This window comes from Odontesthes bonariensis, chromosome 23 (assembly GCF_027942865.1).
Source record: "Odontesthes bonariensis isolate fOdoBon6 chromosome 23, fOdoBon6.hap1, whole genome shotgun sequence".
NCBI classification, from domain to species: domain Eukaryota; kingdom Metazoa; phylum Chordata; class Actinopteri; order Atheriniformes; family Atherinopsidae; genus Odontesthes; species Odontesthes bonariensis.
In genome coordinates this window covers 17,035,581-17,055,377 of record NC_134528.1, presented here as the reverse complement: position 1 = coordinate 17,055,377, position 19,797 = coordinate 17,035,581, and the positions used below count along the sequence as shown (strand labels likewise).

At 42.0% G+C, this 19,797-nt stretch overlaps 3 protein-coding genes across 5 annotated transcripts; all 3 read left to right on the top strand.

The window, feature by feature from the left end:
• The first annotated feature begins 110 nt into the window (after positions 1-110).
• On the top strand, positions 111-4,630 carry LOC142373724 (sesquipedalian-1-like). 3 transcript variants are annotated; one of them, XM_075457103.1, is made up of 5 exons: positions 113-506; positions 629-987; positions 1,402-1,512; positions 1,691-1,994; positions 2,752-4,630. In XM_075457103.1, the coding sequence occupies exons 3-5, from the start codon at positions 1,432-1,434 to the stop codon at positions 3,177-3,179; spliced, it is 813 nt and encodes a 270-aa protein (XP_075313218.1). In that variant the 5' UTR covers positions 113-506; positions 629-987; positions 1,402-1,431; the 3' UTR covers positions 3,180-4,630. The 3 variants fall into 3 exon arrangements, with proteins under 3 accessions (XP_075313219.1, XP_075313218.1, XP_075313217.1); XM_075457104.1 differs by having other exon boundaries at positions 111-987; positions 1,681-1,994; XM_075457102.1 differs by having other exon boundaries at positions 113-987.
• Positions 4,631-5,451: 821 nt separating this feature from the next.
• mylpfb (myosin light chain, phosphorylatable, fast skeletal muscle b) lies at positions 5,452-8,863 on the top strand. The gene is made up of 6 exons (XM_075456798.1): positions 5,452-5,556; positions 6,091-6,189; positions 7,271-7,451; positions 7,596-7,674; positions 7,761-7,809; positions 7,905-8,863. Exons 1-6 carry the CDS (start codon positions 5,554-5,556, stop codon positions 8,007-8,009), a joined length of 516 nt encoding a protein of 171 aa, XP_075312913.1. The 5' UTR covers positions 5,452-5,553; the 3' UTR covers positions 8,010-8,863.
• Positions 8,864-11,244: 2,381 nt separating this feature from the next.
• pgap3 (post-GPI attachment to proteins phospholipase 3) lies at positions 11,245-17,211 on the top strand. The gene is made up of 8 exons (XM_075457782.1): positions 11,245-11,656; positions 12,448-12,545; positions 12,770-12,922; positions 13,067-13,129; positions 13,716-13,777; positions 14,633-14,769; positions 15,341-15,545; positions 15,724-17,211. Exons 1-8 carry the CDS (start codon positions 11,368-11,370, stop codon positions 15,785-15,787), a joined length of 1,071 nt encoding a protein of 356 aa, XP_075313897.1. The 5' UTR covers positions 11,245-11,367; the 3' UTR covers positions 15,788-17,211.
• The last annotated feature ends 2,586 nt before the right edge of the window (positions 17,212-19,797 follow it).

Here is a 19,797-nt window from a genome sequence, read left to right as displayed (position 1 = left end):
GCAAGTATTTCATTAATTCCAACCACATTCTGCTCAGTGAATTCCTCCTAGAGCAAAGTGTCCTTCAGCCCGCTGCTTCACATCCCCCAGAAGCTTGTTGAAGTGCACTTACATTTTGTTGCATGGCTTAATTAGTTACATCACCTTACATGAACCCTGTTAGTCTGTTTAACATTCACGCTGGGTGATGTTTTAAGGGTTGCATTTGTGAGAAGGTCGCACGCACACACTCTTGACTGAACGGACTGGATGCCCTGGTTTTACACAAAGTAACCAACACACACAGCCACAGATTGGGAATATTTGGCAGATGTTCACATGGTTGCATGTGCGAAGTTTACATTTCAAATGCTGTTCTTTCGACTGTACTATCAGCGTCCAGCCACACACATGGACTGCGTGTGTGTGTGTATTCTGCAAAGTGTTCACTAATAGAGAACCGTTCACTCAAAAGACGAGGGTCCAGGTGTGCTGTGTACCCTAAATGGACTTCATGCTACATCAGAGTAAGTTTCAACGCTTTTACAATACATGCCCCCCAAAATAATGCAATAAATCATTGTGAAATGCTGGAATGGATAACCTATTTCAGGCTGACCTCTCTGTTCTCTTGTGTTACTTCTGTCAGTTCCCTTTTGATAATGACTTTCGTTTTGAAGAGTGGCAACACAGCTCGAACCTGGAGGCGCAAGAGTAGATTTTGAAACGGGGCCGCGACCACAATATTACCCAATCGTGGAATGTGACGCCAGGTTTTGTGGTATTTGCAGTAGCAACATAAAGAATAGGCTACATATGTAGCCTATAAATGAAACGTCTGTTTTTGGAATAAAAATGCAGCGGTGAGCCGCAGTTGACAGGCTGGCTGGCGCAAAGTTGAAGTTGCTCATGCAGTGTTTGTGCCGGTGAGGTGGAGCTGCCCGCACCTTCCGAACCAGGAAGCCGCTGGCTGACGGGTGGCAAAACTGCAACGCACACTTCAAAAAGGTAAGCAAACCGGAGTCATGTGGACGTGAGAACATTTCGCTTCCTAATTCCCCAAACTGTATCACTTAGCCTATTACAAGCTGAGACAGACGCTGAGTCACATTTTGTTGTCGTGGAGACACCGTCAGACCTCACCGCCGTACAATAACCGGCGAGTTATTAATGGCGGTTCGCTTGGCACGTTTCCACCGGCACATATTAAAGTATTATTTCCTGGCGAAGTATAAATCCAACCTCGTTGTTTCAATAAAGTATTCTTTAATGAGGGATGCGGGGGGCTTTCTGTGTACAAAACGGGAAACCGCCGGATTTAGAGCTAGCCTGGCTACCTGTGTTATAAACAGTTTTGTCAGTATTAATTCTCCACAAACGGTGTGTCTGCTTGACGTGGCTTGTTTTGTCATCCTGTGGCAGATTCTGCTGTGAACACCCTGCAATGTTGAAATGAAGATTGATGAAAAAGTTGTCAGTTATTTTGAATCTTGCAACTCACAAGTGGACAAAGAGGGTTACTTGTCCAAAAAGGTAAACATCACATTTAAAACCAGGTGTCCTTTGTAACCTTTCAACCTTTCTTTCATTTTATTCGGAAGTGAAACACATCACATACTGGGTGTCACATTTAGCAGTTCAGCTTGTGTAATAACTTGAGCACACGGGGGATTTGTAAACGCCTCAGTAACCCACACACAGTGTTTCACAGGGAGAAATAAAGACTTCCTATCAGAAGCGCTGGTTCGTGCTGAAGGGAAACCTCCTCTTCTACAAGGATCGGGCGGCCGACCGGGACCTGGTTGGAGTGATTGTTCTGGAGGGCTGCACCGTGCAACTGTGCGAGTCCGAGGAGAAGTTTGCCTTCTCCCTGGTGTGGAGCGAGCCGGGGCTGCGGACGTACAAGTTCGCTGCGGAGGACCAGGCCAGTCAGGAGAGCTGGATCAAAGCCCTGTTGTCGGCCAGCCACAGCTACCTGGCCCTGCTGGTGTTGGACATGGAGAAGAAGTACAGAGGTAGGTGAGAGGCGGAGAGGCTGAGCGTCTTTATCCCCGTGGGGAGAAAGAGAGAGTGACCTTTGTTCTGGAGAGCAGCTGCGGGAGGCATCGCCTCACAGTTTGCGGCCTCCGCATCACATACCCAGTACACTGTGGTACAGCAGGGAACGCGGACAAGATCATCTCATAGAATCAGTCAGTTTAGACACACTGATTTTCAGACTTGGTCAAATTGAAGCCCAGTCCAGTTGTACGCTAAATATTTAATTGTTTAGACTTGAAGCTGAGCTTTTTTTCTGAATGGGTAATGAAATGAGAAATGAGAGAATGTTGACAGTTTGACTGTCCTGTAAACACAGTGTGACGCCTTGTTTTGTCTGACCGTCAGTGGAGCACCAGCTATAGAGGGGACAAAGATGTTGTTGTTGTTTTTCTTACTGCTGGGTTGTTAGTGTGTGATACAGGGCTTTGAAGGCTAAAACTGCGATGCTTTTTACTGTAATAACTGATATCTAATTGGATTAATACAAGTTTTAAGAGTCTGTAACAGATTTTCAGTGGTATTAAAACCTTTTAAAGACTTGCTGCATGTGAACTATACAGGTGGAAGACAGAGTGGTTGCACTGGTTGAAAACCGATTGTAGGTCTGACAGTTGGATCAGTTCCTCTTCTGAACCAACAGTCATCTGCCAAACACATGCAATGTCAGCGGCTACAGCCTTTGCGTTTGATGGGACGCATTTGCAAATCCATCTTTCTTTGCTTTTTCCTTAGATGCATTAGATGCGTTTCCAGATGAACCAGGCAAAACGTTCACGATGCCGAACTTCAGCACAGCTGCGGCAGACCATCAGGCAGCCTATCTAAGCGCACGCTCCTCAAACCTGTCTCTGTATACAGCACAAGCAGCAGGGGCAGCACCCGGTCAACTGCTTCAACCTCAGTCCATATCATCGTCCAGGGCCATGAGCAAGAGATCACCCAAACTGTGGCCCAAGAGGAACGCAAATGTGGCGCCTGCTAGCACCTCCGCTCTGCCCGTGGTGGAGTGGTCAGGCTTCTGTTTAGGCACACAGGAGGATTTTAGTAAACTGCATGAAGATTTTGGAAAAGAGATAAAGGAACTGATTGCTGATTGGTCAAAGAGAGGGCGTGTTGGTGAAGGTGTTCAGGAAGAAAACTTGATAGATTTTGGATTATAGATGTGAAGTTTACAGTTTCATTCTAAAAATTATTTTAATACAAAGGTACAACATTGTGAATATGAATTTTAGCAGTTTTGTTTAGACATTTCATAATTAGTTGTTCCAACAGCTTACTGTGTCCTTTTTTTCCTCTTTTTTTTTTTTTTTTTTTTTTTACCTCTTGCGTGTTAAATTTATCAATAAATGATGCAAGTTCCTCAGTGGCTCTGACTTTGTCGCACATCACCTTTTCAGCCTTCCAGGAAACATGTGTAAGAGCGGACATGTGGACAACGTCCAATACAAAGTCTTCAGGCCATCAAGGTGCAGAAATTGTGAGATGAAACTTTTTTCAGTGACTGTTGTTGTGTGTAAAGAAGCATCCAGGTGAAGTGAAACTGCAACCTTAAATGTGTTCTGACCTTTTTGTATTGATTTCTCAACCTAACCATGCCTTTTTAATGTGTCACCATAACCAACTCCGACTGACGGCTACACCCGAAAGGGAAGGGTTTTGAATGGATGAGTTTCATGGGACTTGGTTCTCTTGTCTTACAGTTCGACATGCAACAAAGTGAATAAGTAAACATTGTAAACTCAGATATCTGATGCCAGCATTGATATCTCATAGAAGCGTTTATTACAACAAAGTCACTCATTTACAACTAAGACCTATTGATTATTAATGAAATGTTATTCGTGACTTCATGCTTCTAGTTAGTCTACAAATGATTGAATTCAAATCAGTGGATGTTTGTAATAAAAAAAAAAATTTAAAAAAAGAACTGGCAGTTGATTGGTGGCAAAGCAAGCCAATATGGTCGAAGTCTGTTTTTTTAGTCGAGAGTCAGAATGGCTGAGAAAGAGAATGGTGGGGGGTAGCAGAGCTATTTCAGTCTGTACAGCTGTCTTGTTTTTATGAAGTTTGACTTTGCTCGGCCTTTCTCCCTCTGTGTCTCTTCACCTTCAAACCCGTATGGGCAACCGGATTGTGAATAAAAATAAATCGGGAAAGTATCTTTTAAAAGATTGTAATGAAAAATGTAGCTCACACATTAGAAGTGTTAGGTTAATCTCTGCCATGTGAAATAGTCACCCAACGAGAGACGCGGTATCCGCTCACGGTGCAGCTGAATCCCTATACATTTCCTTAGCTGTACAGTGGCCTGATTGATGGCAGCCTATGGGTTCATATATGGAGTGAGGTGGGTGGGTCACTATCGTCCTGTTCTAAAGCTGGGAACCTCCAGGAGCAACCAAAATTAGTGCATCCATGGTAAGAAAAGTGCTCATTCAGACTGATCAAACCTTTTGGTTTCCCGTTGTAGAACTGATTGACATAGAGGAGGTTGTTAAAAGGCCCTGCAGTCAAAGACAGGTGCAAAGCATGTATCCTGCTGTGTTCTATGACACAAAAGTGTCTTTAACAGCCACAACAGAACTTTTTTTAATTCACAAAACAGTAAACAATTGGCATGAAATAGGTTGTTTTTAGTTTTTTTAGAATCAAGTAAGCAACTTTACAGGTTCTAAATATTCTTGAAGTAAAATGTAATCTGCATTTAGTTTTTTATAAATGTTTTTCTTTTAGCAAATCAATTCAAAAGTTCTTTCTGTCAGATACATTCTTCCACGTATTAAAGGGCTGTTTGTATTTCACAGTAGTTCACAGTTACTTGAGGCTTGGTTGCCAAGTGTCATCACTGGATCTGCACCAACGTCCATCAGCCAACTGCTTTCAAGTTTCATTACTGTTTATACACCCCGATGTTGCAGTGGCCACAGACCTCAGATCAGACCTATCACTTATACAGCTGATGACTTCAGGATATGTTACTAGCAAACACATGTGAGAAGCTCTAGAATGTCAATTAGTAGAAAGCAGTGGTCAATTTGGCAGCAGGATAAGCGTCCTGTCTGTGTTTGTATAAAGCTATTTAAGTAAAGCTGCCATATTCTTTCATCACATCACACCACTGAGGTTTCTTCTCTCGCAGTGAGTGTAAAGTTAACAATGTAGCCACAACAAAGACAAAGAAAAGAGGGAGCAATTCGGTGAACCCTCAGCACATTTGGTGCGTCCGTTTGGCCTTATTAGTCCACAGATGACACTAAAGTCAAGCCTGTCTGTTGGCGTTAAATTCACCTCATTCCAAGATTCGTGCAGCCTATTTTGGAGTGTCAGTAAACCGATACGTTCAGTCTCCTCGTCACTCCTCCCTGTTCTTACTCTCCCTCGGCTCTGCTTTCCTGCCAAACCTGATGGTGTGGCTAAAGTTAGCCCCCGTGGGCTAGTATATAAGGCCCCAAGGGGCCATAACATACATGTCAGTCACATTGGCTTGGCGTAGGCTTCTCTTCTTGACCATCAACAACCCCACAAACTCGAGAGATGGTGAGTGTGGCCACATTCCTTGGAAGAACAGTCTCTAGGATCTTTTCGACTTTAAAAGCTGATGAGATGAGCCCATCACTAATACATTTGCTGTGTGGATTACCAACATCACATGAAGTGAAATATTTTCTTAAATTGAGGCTCCCAACTCTGGATTTGGACTCAGAGTTAACGTTTACCTACTGGCTTGAGCTAATGTTTGGCTAAGACAACCTAATCATGATAAAAATATTGAAATTAAATCTATTTGGGGATCATTTCATCAAAGTGTACATCCCCCCTAAACCATTACATGGCATTTTATCATTAACTGGATGATAGATTAAAAAGATATTTCAAAAGGTAAAAAAAAAAAGTATAATTATGCAATTCTATTCATCTTAAAGTGCGATTCAGTAGGAAACCTACCAGTTGGGGCTAAAGTTGTGTTTATTTAGGAACATCTCCACTGTTAGGGCTCATTTGGGTCAGTTAGCAAGGATCTGTGAGGTTTAATGTTTGTATGCTGTAAGTTTACCTTTAATAATCTTCCAGGCACCCAAGAAAGCCAAGAGGAGGCAGCAGCAGGGTGAGGGTGGATCCTCCAATGTGTTCTCCATGTTTGAGCAGAGCCAGATCCAGGAGTACAAGGAGGTAACATTTTCTTGCTCACAACTTACACACATCAACAGATGAAAATTTCTGTAAAGCTCTTTGCGGCATGAGTGTAATTGATGGCTCCATGTATCATTATGACCTCTGTAGGAATTTTAGGGGGCTTCTGAATGATGAAAATCTGATAAGTGCGGCAGCGTGACAACAAAAAATGTCCTCATCAACATGACAGGACTGTACATCAGAGCCTTTCCAATGACAGGCGCCACGTATCGCCTGTGCTTGCTCAGTAGTTCTCCTTGGAGATACTAACAGTGTGACTCCTTTGGAATGCAGCCCAACAGCTGGTGGAAAGTCAAATTAGTCAAAGCGCGATAGACGGTCTCAAAGTAGAAAGAGAAAGAAAACATTTGAGGCCTCTAATTTAAAGATGAATCAACCCTTTATGGATTATCAAGGGTAGCAAAATGTGGATTTACTCCCTTGATAAAGTCTTTTTGTAGTATTTGATACTTTGATCTTCTAGGAAAAATAATGTTGTTTTTCTTGGGAGCTGGTAAAATTCAGGATATATTTCTGTGATTTTCCGTCAGTATCAAGGTAAAGATGAAAGAGAACACTTAGCCAACAGTAGCTTAGCTGGCCCGTTTCAAGCCCTCAGAAGCTGAAAGGACATTGGTAACATGGCCAGAAGAATCAGTCACAAGGCAAAAGGACGACAGCTGTAATCAATACCTTCTCCTTAAATGTCACAAGGGGCTTGTCTCACATTCCAAAACCATTTTAACACCTTAGAGAGACAAGTGGCCAACCAGCTGCCAAGTCCGAAAAGGCTTGCATTGCCATCTTTGGTTTCACCGGGTGCTACACGCAGCTTTGTGGAAAGAGAAGTGGATAACAGCTACACATTTACACGTTTATGTTGACAGACTAGCTCCCACTTATGATCACGATTAACAAGTCTTTTCAGGAGGAGTTGTGAGAAATGTGAGAATCTCTGGTCTTACTTTTTTTTTAAATATAAATTTTTTATTTGAGGAAGCAAAAGCCTTTGAATGCCCCATACTCAACACATTCAACTTTGCTTTTATAACATTTTTGTAATATCTTACTCTGGTAGGCTTTCACAATCATCGACCAGAACAGAGATGGCATCATCAGCAAGGACGACCTCAGGGACGTGCTGGCCACTATGGGCCAACTGAATGTGAAGAATGAGGAGCTGGAGGCCATGGTGAAGGAGGCCAGCGGTCCCATCAACTTCACTGTCTTCCTGACCATGTTCGGCGAGAAGCTGAAGGGTGTGTTGACACATCGCGTTCAATCCCTTGCTTTACTTGTTCCTTTTTTTGTTTTAGGAAATATTTATTGTCACATTCTTCATTTAGTTTCACATTTTTTCTTAAGGTTTTTTTTGAGAGTAATCGACTTTCATTTGCTCTTAGGTGCTGATCCCGAGGACGTCATCGTGAGCGCTTTCAAGGTCCTGGACCCCGAGGCTACAGGTGCAATCAAGAAGGAATTGTAAGAGCTTTCACCTTTAACTTCTACCTCGACTCTGATGTCTTTGTAGCACATCTCACATTGATTTTCTGCTTTCCCCCCTCCAGCCTTGAGGAGCTCCTGACCACCCAGTGCGACAGGTTCACTCCTGAGGAGGTGAGCTGATCAGTCTTTGTCTCACTCGTATTCTGTGATAACCCTCACTTGTTGTCACTTGGCCGTAAGACATCTCTCTTATTGCTACTCGACAGATGACCAACCTGTGGGCTGCATTCCCCCCTGATGTGGCTGGCAATGTGGACTACAAGAACATCTGCTACGTCATCACACACGGAGAGGAGAAGGAGGAGGAGTAAATCATCCTCTCTTAAGATCCTTATCTCCGTTCAAGCTCATACTTGCGCCACCATCCACTCACTCCCCCTACTCCAACGCCATGACTTCCTTGCACACACTCACGCCCAGGCCTACTCTTTCCGCTCGCCAACTCAATACGAAAAGACTTCTCTCCTTTGCCAAGATACTCAGCGAGAGGACGGGGGGCTGTGGGGTGTTTGTGTGTGAGTACCAACAGGAGAACATGGGATTATTTTCAATAAAAATAATCTTATGACACTGAAACACTCTCTCTATCTCTGTCCCTGCCTCTTGTTCCTCCTCCTTTTCCCCCCATCATTCATTCTGTCCTTCTGCGTTGAGGCCAACAGTGCATGCATCACACCTACGCATAGCGTGTATGCGCGTGCAGTCCAATGTAAACCGATTGGTCAAAATGTCTCTTGGGTGCTGTGGTGCATGCACAGTCACTTGCTTGAAACAAGCGGGCTGTCTGACCCAGGCGGTCTGTTAGTCTCACCCTTACACAGAGTGTTTAACGGCTTTCTCCCTTTGTCTGTATAGGAGAGGAGAGCTCAGTAAAAGAGTGGGAGTACTGTGCTATAATAGTTTGCCTACTCCTCTCTTTTAACCCGTCTCTGGCTCTCATATACGCAGGTGGGAAAGGAAAAGTTGAAGTGAGAAGAGGAAAGCATGAATTTTTTAAAAAAAGATCATGTAAATCGAGAAAGAGATGGGGAAAGTTGGTGAGAGGGGGGAAGAAAAGAGGCGAACAAAAGTAAAAAAAAGTCTTTGTTTTTTTACTTTTCTTTCCCCCTCTCACCGCTGTTTCTCTCCTGTTGTTGTGACTGTGTCAGTCTCCGCTGTAACAAAGAAAGAAGTAAAAATAAACTCCAACTATCTTTCGTACCACACTGTGTCTTCTGGTTTAAATGGGAGCATGGGTGAAAGCGCTGCTGGATGACTGTGAACAGGACTGTAGAGCACTGACTGCACTCTGACTGTTGAATGCATTTGGTGACACATTATCAAGCTTCAGATGGGATATTTAAATGCAGTGATTAAACTGCAGATACGTACAGGTCACAGCTACTGGCCTTTACATCCATAATCCCCAAGCATAGACAGGTGTCAGATCATTTCCCAATACAGCTCACTACCATAAATGTACATGACAGAAGGACCAATGGAAAAAAGGAAAGACCTTGCTTTGTATTAATAAGACATGGCTAGCAAGGAGCAGCATTGCGCTGCCTTCAGATCAACTTCAGTCCTCGAGTTATTGCCTTATAAGTCTTTTAGTGGTCACAAGCGAACCATAAATAAATGTGACAACATGTAAATCACTCAAAATAAAAGGTTTAACAATGTCCTGGTCCTTGAAGGATTAAGATTCATGACATGTTGTGCATGATACAGGAGCACTCAAGGTTTAACACTCTTTGTTCAAGGTTGTTTTCTTTGGTGTATGCTTGCACATTCATATACCTCACCTTCAAATATATAGTGACATGCGAGGCTTAGGCATATCAAGATTGAATTACTTTGAACAAATAAGTGAGTCGATGATCTCCAAAAGACAAAAAGTTAAAAAAAAATGAAACAGTTTCTTGACCATTTTCAGCAAGATTAGTGAGTTGGGAAAAGGATGGGAGCAGCATGCAAAAGCTTGGGTACCTCAAGAAAGTTGATCAAATCATTTTCACTAAGATCCCTCACCTTTCAACCAGTTCCCAAACATTGTTAGGAAAGATCGGACCAGAGGCAAGAAAACTTTCTAAATGATAGATGCACGACTAGAAAGATTTCCTTCAACAAGATTCACCAAACTGTGCACTAATTTACTGGGGAAGCAACACCTGAAACAAATGTCACCATGACAGTGGAGTCAACTGAAAGTCAGAGAAGTGTGAGCATCTAAATGAATGAATCTGAATTTTTTTAATCACCCATTCAATAAAACCAGATAGAGCTTGACTAATTCTGATGGGGATTTTATATAGAAAACCTTGGAATCAACATAGTACAAAAACCTACCAGTGAAATATCATTACGAATGTGATTTTAAAAATGTAATGATGGAGTAATAAAAAAAATCTTCTCGTTTTATGTAGCTCCAATGAATACAGTAAATGGTTTGAGCAATCCAAAATAACCCTTATTGCTAAAATATATAAAAATATTTCTTTTAAAAAAGGGAGATTTTTACCAAAGCTATTCAACAAGATGAGGCTGTTTTGGAGATATGAAAAAAAAAAAACTATATGAATACAACACAGAATCATCATTTGTGTGAAAGAGTGAATTTGCAGTAGGAGAATCCATCTTTTAGAACAGATGATTCTTTATTCAGGACCGGGTAAAAATTATTTATGATCATTTTGAAACCGTTCTTTCAACCAGTCTAGTGAGAAATGAAAGCTTAGAAGGGCCAAGCTTAGAAAATGAATTACTAATATTGTGAGCTGGAATGAAAAATACCCTGAAGTCAGTGCAGCAGGTTCAGGTGCTGAAGGTGTTTTCAACTGACTAATGAGAGACCCAAAGAACGTATATAGTGGCATTTTTTTGCAACAATACTAGACATTTAGATATGTCAATTCATAGACAAACATCACCAATAAATTCAAAGCAATTACAGAATTGTGAAGGCCAGCAAGAATGTGTTACCACAACATTTGTTACCAATTATGACTATAACGGTTGTACTTATGATTGTCATTATTGTTGTTATTATCATTATTATTAGTGGTAGTAGTGGTAGCACTAGTCATAAAATAATAACAATGTGATAAAATAAGTTATTATAACTAATGACCATTAATTCAACTCACCCATAAATAGATAGTTACATTATATGTACACATATGTGACACACACATATCTATGTATATGTATATACATATACATATACATATACATATACATATACATATCTCTCTCTATATCTATATGGGCAACGTCAAAGCATCACGTGACCGAGTTAGATCTGTAACAGGATGTTAAACTAGCTGTGACAAAATTTATTTTATCAGAATAAAAGCGAACTATGTGTTACTTCAAAACATCTTTGTTGAATCCAAGTTGGCTAATGAATAGGTTTATGTTGTTCACATTTAAGCTGAAGGTTCATTCTGAACTATAAACACACACTGCTACAGATTCTGTGGGTGCAACTCAATAATTTGTCATTCAAAGTAACAGCTTCAACATACGTGGTTTTATTTTGAAAATAATGTCAGGAAACGCCGTGTGGACGTGCAACTTGACCCTGAGCAGAGTACAGGGAAGCTGTGGGAGCTGGGAACCACTACTGTAACTGTGTTTTGCGTTCCCTGCCTGGTTTTGTCCCCACACACCTGGAATGACCCTGTGGTGATGTGGTCCTTTGGCTCAGTGCCGCTATCATCCTGCCGTGCCTTTGTGAGTCCTGACGGGCCGAGACCCACCGCCATGGCCTCAGTGTTTCCCCGCTGCACATCTGTCAGACTCCCCGTTTTGGCCACTGTCATTCTGCTCCTGATGTCAGTGACCACCGTTAAGTCCTCTCAAGGCGACAAGGAGCCGGTTTATCGGGACTGTGTAAAGCTGTGTGTCCGGACAAACTGCACCGGAGCTCGGCTGCGGGGTTTCCAGTCCACCCAACCGCAGTACATGGTTCTGACAGGTGAGTCGTTTGAAGGCAGGTGAGTTAGGCTAACTTAGCTTGCTAGCTATGGATTTCTCAGCCGTCCATTCATTTCATTTAGTTGTATTGAAAGGGTGTTTTAACGTTTGCTAAATGACTCCATTAATTTGCTAGTCGCCAACACTCACATTGTGTTTGTCTGCTCATTCCTCTTCGTGTGTCATGGCTGCGGTGTGACTTTAAAGTCGGTTTAATTTCTCATCGTTGACCTCTCACAAAACTTGTTACAGTTTCGCAACATGAAACCATTAAAAGCCAGTTTTTCTAGCTGGACAAGGTCTCACAAACGTTCTCACCCTCGTTCTGCCATTAACATTTGTGTGGCGTCTGAGTGAGATCCAAACACAAAAGTTCCCAGACTATGTAAAGTCCAACCGGAAACCCACTTTACTTCAGCTATAAATGTATATTGAGAGCAAGAGAGAGAACATCAGCCAGCCATTATTGTTATGAATGATTAGTTTAGAAAAAAAAAAAAAAAAATCACAAATGTCTCATCTTAAAAGTTTAGATTACTTAGACTTTTACTCTAAAACTTAAGTTAATTTTGATTTAAAAGCCTGTTCCTTAATCTGGAGAGAAGAACCAGAACATGTTTGGCTCTTTGGTTAGAGATGCCTTAAACAGTTGTTGGAAACCAGTTATACTTTATACAGTTAAATCAGAGATTCATTATATTCTGAACGATTTTGTAAGGCGAACTGAGGTTGACCCTCTGACATGTGTCTGTGCCGGCTTTCGGCTCCTTTCCACTTGTGCCCGTGTCCCAGGTTGGACATGTCGTGACGACTGCCGCTATCAGTGCATGTGGACCACTGTGGACCTTTACCAGGCGGAAGGGTACAGAATCCCGCAGTTCCACGGCAAGGTTTGTGAGTCTAAAAGAGTCCAGAGTGAGCATTTAACCACAGAGTCGTACCTTCATTTGAAGACACGGGATTCTGCCCACCATAAATGATGACATATTCTGTTTACATATACAGTATGAAATGATATATTTTCTTGTATTGATTTTTTTACTTTCCCATCGCACCACGTGGCACGGTCTGAGCTTAAACTGAAATCATGGTCGGTGTGTTTTGCTTCTCCCAGTGGCCGTTTGCCCGCTTCCTGTGTTTTGAGGAGCCGGCATCTGCGCTGGCATCTCTGCTCAATGGCTTGGCTTGCCTTCTCATGCTGCTGCGTTATCGGAGCACGGTGCCACGCCAGAGCCCCATGTACCACACCATCAACGCCTTCTCTCTGGTGAGTTGCACACACACAGGGGGAAACCAAAGCGACTCCTCTGCCATGCTTGCGTCGTTTCGCCACGACATAACTCATTGTGCAAATTCAACAAGAACATCTGTGTGTGTGTGTGTGTGTGTGTGTGTGTGTGTGTGTGTTCAGGTATCTTTGAATGCGTGGTTCTGGTCTACAGTGTTTCACACGAAGGACACCTTTCTCACTGAGGTAAAGGTCATTAAGATACATCTAATGAAGCCGTGTTTGTCTACAGCTAGACTGTCGGGGCAAAAATAATTATAGTCCAATTAAGTTTTTAAGAACAACCTGGTCAAAAATGTAATTATCTTTCACCTTTCCGCTCTGTTTCGCTCCACTTATTGTTAATAAAAATCTGTACTCACTCTTACAGCAGCTGATCGCTGCTAATGTGCAGAATTTAGTCAGAGCTGTTGTGACGCAAAGCACAAAACCAGCATTTCAAAATAATCAACTGAGGGTGGATAAAAGCAGCCTTTTCAGATAACAGCATGACAGGTGATTTAGTGTTAATTAGGAGACGAAACAAAACAGAACCCCTGTTTTAGTTTTGTTGCATGCTGCGTTAATAACCCCCAAAACAACCTGCACCACCTGCTGAGATGACTGTTCTGCTCTTTGCTTGGCTAATGAGCTTAGCAAATCAGTAGCAACTTAATGCCATTACTGACAAATCTTTCAGCTTTGTGCAGTTTGTTGTCTTAAAAGTACATCAGGTACGATGTTGTTTCGTGTTGACAATAAAGGAGTTTTCTGTGATCTTCTTTTTTTCCAGAAAATGGACTATTTCTGTGCAACAGCAGTCATTCTTTACTCCATCTACCTGTGTTGTGTCAGGTGAGCTCAGCAGCAGGGAGTCCATGTTTCCTGCAGTTGTTTTTATTTATGGCCAGACTTAATGGGATAGTTCGCCCCTTTTGACATGAAGCTGTATGACATCCCATACTAGCAACATCATTTATGACCATTTTCTTACCCCCCGCTGCGTCCTGTGAGCCGAGTTCCGGCCTTGTTTTGGCGTAGACAATGGTAGTTCGGCTAGTTGGCTAGAGTTGCAAAAATAAAGTGTTTTGCTTCTCGAAACAATATGCGTTCAAAAGCAAATACATTTGCATCACAAAATCGTTGTGCAGGAAAAATCGCTTGGCGCTATTTTCTCTCCCTTCGTATCACTGCGTGCTGTGCAGACCGAGCAGTCCCCTGCTTCCGTGCAGCAAACACTGTAACAGACGCGGCTGTCGGCAGGTGGCAGCATGCAGTGATACGAAGGGAGAGAAAATAGTGCCAAGCGATTGTGAGGTCTGACTTTTTCCTGGAGAACAATTTTGTGATTCAAATGTATTACTCTTTTGAACGCATATCGTTTTGAGAAGCAAAACGCTTTATTTTTGCAACCCCAGCCAACTAGATGGACTACCTTCGTCAACGCCAAAACGAGGCCGGAACTCGGCTCACAGTACTGATGTTGCTAATATGGGATGTCATACAGCTTCATGTCAAAAGAGGCGAACTATCCCTTTAAGTTGGAAATGTGGTCGCAGGATCTAAAGTTTCATATTACCGTGGTAACGTTTCATTGTTTATGATTAAATAGTAGCAAATATTACAAAAACCAGAAAGGATGTTACATTTTCGTCTGTGTTAAGGCCTTTGTGTTTACACATTATTTGCATCCCTTGCTCTTTTTTCCAGAACTTTGGGTCTGAGGCAACCTGGGGTGTCCAGCATGGTGGGAGTCCTGCTCATCTTGGTCTTTACATCGCATGTGTCCTACCTGACCTTTGTCAGCTTTGACTACGGCTACAACATGGTTGCCAACGTCACCATCGGTACAGCAGTTGCTTGGAAGTCCGATAATGGCTGATTTATGAAGGGACTTAAAGTTTTATTTTTTTGACTGTATGCAGTCAAACTCACTGAATGCGTTCACATGCACATTAGTATAGAGATACGGAGTCTTAGTCAGGTTTTGGTGAAATTCCTGAAAGAAAAACCTGGTTATTCATATCCCTTTATACCTTGTCACTGATGTGTCCACATTCCTTGCTGTTAGTGCGCAGTTGTGTCTAACATTGATGTTATTTCCAGCAAAATGCTCCAGGTAGCTTATCTGGGCTAATGCAAGCAGGGTATCATGTTTACATGTGCAACAAAAAAAACCACAATGCATAAGAAATACAATTAAAACCAGGATACTGAAGCTCATGTAGAAGCTGTCTATATTTACCTGACCCAGTTTAGTAACTGGCTTGTAATCGAAGCTTTCTGCAGCAACTGTATTTCCTAGTTTAATGCTGTTTTTCTAGATTCATTAAGAACAGTTTAGATTATTATTTGTTATTAATAATATATATATATTCAACTTTTTCTTGACTTATGTCTTTGTTTTTGCCGTTAAAGGGATGGTGAACCTCCTGTGGTGGCTGTGTTGGTGCTGGAAGAACCGTCGAACCCTTCCGTACTGGTGGAAGTGCGGCCTGGTGGTGCTGCTGCTTCACGGCCTGGCCCTGTTGGAGCTGCTGGACTTCCCCCCGCTGCTCTGGGTCCTAGATGCTCACGCTGTTTGGCACCTCAGCACCATCCCGGTGCACTTCCTTTTCTACAGGTTTGTCTCACCTTTTTTTTGTTTCGTAGCTTTCCCGAAGGCCGTGTCACAAAGAGAGAGGAACGTTGGCCGTAAAATGTCATTAAAATGTCAGAGACATCAATAAGTGGGAGAAAAACCCCAAAAACAATTGAGATATAAGTACCTGATTGAGAATGTTAATTTGTTCTGTTTCCAGTTTCCTGATAGACGACAGCCTGTACTTATTAAATACAGAGAAGATGGGCGTTAAAGTCGAGTAGGAGGAGGAGCTCACCGCCTCTTCATCACACCTCCACCCACACACCTCTCCAGTCAGGGCAGATGGGCACCTGAACACTGAAGTAGCTCCGCCTCTCAGATGACATGCATGACCCCACTGAATTTCATCAAAGTAGTCTTTGTTTACATTTTGTGTATATATTTTTTTTTCTTGCATTTACTTGGGCTTAAGTTGTTTCTTTGAAAGAACTGTTATGATTGATGCTTGCTCTACTTTGCCTTGTGCGGCCATGTGTGCTGCTTTTCTTTAATCATTTATCACAACTTTAACACAGGATGCTACGAGACAGGTTGAAGGAAAAAAGATGCTTGACTTCAATTTGACTTCCAACTGAGTTCAAATCCCGTTTCTGGGGTCTTATGGTCTCCTGAAATCGATCCCCTGAATTTATGAACTGACTCCCACCACCAGATGCTCGGACATGCACAAATAGCAGTTCGCTGCAGCTGACAATAGATGGCACCATATCCGTGGTCAGGCCTGACTGTGCAGTTCAACATGTCATCTGTGCCAAAAATGGACATGCAGACACAGAGCGGTGCCCCTTGTGAAGAGGGGGCTGCCAGCTGATTGTTCTAGAGAGAGGGAGGAGAGCCTTTATGTCGGAGGCCATTCTAGCTGACTGTGTTTTTTCTTCTTTTATTTTTTTTTTCTCGCCATCGCACCTTTATTTTTGTGCCTCTCTCATTTACTCTGCTGCTTTTGTCATTCTTTGTTCTTTATCATCACTCAGTTTTATCTTGATTTTAATCATCTGCCTTATTTGATTTTAAGTCTGTTGTTGTCGACCAGTCTGTGCTTTATTCTTCTGACTTGATGTTTGACTTTAGTTACTTGAGTTTGGTTTTTCGGTGGGACATGCCTGACAACGACGATGATGATGATGAGATGAAAATATTTTCATTCACCTGGATTGCCTTTTAGCGTGAGGACTGATTGAGGTAGGGAAGAGAAGCAATTCAACAGGAAGCTTTAGTCAACCTTTTCCACATTGCGAGTTTCTGATCAATTCTGGGTTTCGTTGTAGTGTGTTTGTTTCTCTGAACACTCAGGTTTCTGTTTTGTGCCTGTTCATTTGATTTTGTTGCATTTCTTTCTGAAGAATTCCCCAAAATGACACGCACACAGCCCAATAGACAGCCGCTCCACCATTTAAAAGATTCCACTTCCATCCATGTCTGCCTTACCTGTACTATAACATGCTTGCCAATGAGCATGCCTCTGTTTTTTCTTCTCTCATGGAAGTGACACCAAATGTTTTAAATTCATTCCACGCACGTCCTCATCCTTCTGAGCTTCCCTTCCACATGTGCACTTTACGAGTGTCTGTACATTTACATGTGTTTTTGCCTTTGTACGTCCGTGTGAGAATGTGAACAATGACCAGTGTGTGTGTACACGTTGCATTTTTGTGGACATTGCGTTGTGTTTTTTTTGCCATCACAAGCTGAATTACTGTGTGTGTGTGAGAGAGTACTTGACAGTGCTCGAACCTTTTATAAAAGTATTTCTATATCTATATAAATAGAGAGAAAAAATATGTATATATTTACCAGCCATGTGTGACACAATGGATAAATTTAGCTTTGCTGATAGCCTGGGATGGGGGTGGGGAAGGAGAGAGGGTGGAAGACATGGAGAAGCGGTTTGAAGGTTTGGGTGGCCAAAAAAAACCCTAATCATTGGCAGAGACACTGCAGTTCTGTGATTTGATAATAATGGTCATAAAAACAAAATGTACGTTAGATGTATGAAATGTAAACAGCCAAAATTGGTTGTACTCTAATATATAAGAGTGTCTTAAAAGCACCATAATTCACGAACTGGTGTATTGTAATTATGACTACAAATATCTCTAAAAGATCAAAACATTGAATCATTCAGCTCAAGAAAAGTGTAACAGTACAGCAACAACAAGCCCCCCCCCCCCGTCAAATGATTAGCAATGACCTTGAGATCATTTCAGTGCGATTTTTACCTGCTGTAATAGGTTAAAGATCTCCTGAAGAGTCCGTGTGAAACAAACTGGTGTGTGGCTCTGTAGTTCATTCCATTGTCTAATGACAGTGACCTTCCTCTGCCGCCCTCTGCCTGCTGCCCTGTGGACCATCACTTCTCCCTCCGAGTGCATTTCACTCCACCTTACATCTAATATTTGACAACACTATTCAGAAATCAATAAATATATAAAGAATTAAGCTTGGATGTGTTTTTTCTTTCTTTGCTGACATTGTTTGACCACCATCTTATCCTTTGAATGTGATTCTGTTCCTCTGTAAGGACTGCACAAATTTAACTGACTACCGTTTTATTATAATAAGACGAACGACACTAAAACTGTTGCTCGAGTATAGGCCAACCATGACAGATGCGGTTAGATGCAACGGAGAAGAAAATAAGTAAAGTTGTGGACAATCTTTGTTGCGTCCAAAGAATCTCTGTGCTGTGGGATGTAGCAGTGCAGTTATTACAACAAACGCTAATCAGAAGCTATCTTACAACAGATGCCCCCTCACCTCATAGTCATCAAGGTGCTTATTATAGAAATCAACCTCTGGATCAGTCAAGTAAACTATAATTGTACAGTGTTGCAAAGGTTGTCGCTCAAGTGTAAATTTTCTATGCTGCACTGATTTCATTCATTCAAAAGCGGTCAAATACTCAACCTTTAACACAATGAACACGTTCATTTTATTTAGAATAAAATGCAATTTATTTATTTTCTCCGAGGAGAGATCTTTGGTGTAATCTTTGCATTTGGTAAGCTTCAATAAAATCGGATTCATTCATTCACCATGCCTGCTGTATCCTATTCATGGCCGCCGGGGGGCTGGAGCCTGTCCCAGCTGCCATCGGGTAAAAAGCTTGGTACACCCTGGACAGGTGTTGCGCTCGAGACCCAAGAAGTTGTTTATGGCATTTGACAGAATACTGAACCAGGTGTTAACGCGCCATCTTGACTCAATGACAAAAAAACGTGACAAGAAACTAATCAAAATGTATGTGTGGGGTGCGTTGCTCCTTTCCTCCACTGCAGCTTGAGGAGCCTGCTGACCTTGTGCGGTTTATGTCAGTGCTGTACACACATAAATTCCTCCAGGTTATTGTTGTGTCTTTGATTAAATCAAAACAGATTTTTGTAGGCCTTTGTTTGGACATATATGTGGATGGCATTGCTTCTTTGTCCTTGAGTTCCTCTGGTGAAGCCACATGATCTTTGGACGCTCTCACTTGCACACAGTATCTCTCTCCAGCTTCTTGGCCTATACACTTTTGAACCTGTGCTTTTTTTCCCCATATGTTTCTCATATCCCAGGCAATTGCAACCAACTTTTGGGCCCCTGATAGATAAATAATAGATCAATAATAGATCAATAATAGACCCTGATAGATCAATTAAAAAAAAGCTTTTTATTGTCTTTTTTTCTTTAACTATCAGAAACCTGGAATACTTGGACGGATCTCACTTTTGCTCATATGGTTTCTTAATTCAAAGTTTTACTGCTGATATAAGAATGTTCCCGCAAAGCCAGCAAACTTTACCCAAGACTTCATGGTTGAAAACTCCCAATAAAGCCCAGTTTTTAAACTTCACAGATGTTCATTGCTGAAAACATCCCTCACCACAATGCTGAGCTGACTTTTTTTTTTGTGGGAAACGAACATTTCAGCTTGACCAGCACCACTTAACCTTATAAAAAGTGTGTGACTTGTGATCTTGGTGGCTGAGAGAGTAGCTTTTTGTGGTTTCTCCGGAGGCTCTGTGCAGGAGGTTGGACTCTGACCCCGGCTGCTGTGGGTGGGGAGAGTGGATCGACTGGGATGAATAGAGTTTATTCTTTCTCTTTCAACTCCTGATTTCTAACTGAGACTGAAGAGCATGAGAAAGTGAAAGAAATATGAAGATGCTCCGAGATGGCATGTTGTAAATAATCGCCCCCTTTGTAAATTGAGTGACACAGAGAAAACAAGCATGGGACACAAAGTTGA

What these genes read in the sequence shown, in the direction of transcription:
- LOC142373724 (XM_075457104.1), top strand. Translation starts at nt 1,442, where the DNA reads ATGAAAAAGTTGTCAGTTATTTTGAATCTTGCAACTCACAAGTGGACA. An exon ending in AGGGTTACTTGTCCAAAAAG is followed by an intron (nt 1,513 to 1,680) that starts GTAAACATCACA and finishes ACCCACACACAG; the next exon opens with TGTTTCACAGGGAGAAATAA. An exon ending in CATGGAGAAGAAGTACAGAG is followed by an intron (nt 1,995 to 2,751) that starts GTAGGTGAGAGG and finishes CTTTTTCCTTAG; the next exon opens with ATGCATTAGATGCGTTTCCA.
- mylpfb (XM_075456798.1), top strand. An exon ending in AGATCCAGGAGTACAAGGAG is followed by an intron (nt 6,190 to 7,270) that starts GTAACATTTTCT and finishes TTACTCTGGTAG; the next exon opens with GCTTTCACAATCATCGACCA. An exon ending in GTTCGGCGAGAAGCTGAAGG is followed by an intron (nt 7,452 to 7,595) that starts GTGTGTTGACAC and finishes ATTTGCTCTTAG; the next exon opens with GTGCTGATCCCGAGGACGTC.
- pgap3 (XM_075457782.1), top strand. Translation starts at nt 11,368, where the DNA reads ATGTGGTCCTTTGGCTCAGTGCCGCTATCATCCTGCCGTGCCTTTGTG. An exon ending in TCCCGCAGTTCCACGGCAAG is followed by an intron (nt 12,546 to 12,769) that starts GTTTGTGAGTCT and finishes TGCTTCTCCCAG; the next exon opens with TGGCCGTTTGCCCGCTTCCT. An exon ending in GGTTGCCAACGTCACCATCG is followed by an intron (nt 14,770 to 15,340) that starts GTACAGCAGTTG and finishes TTGCCGTTAAAG; the next exon opens with GGATGGTGAACCTCCTGTGG.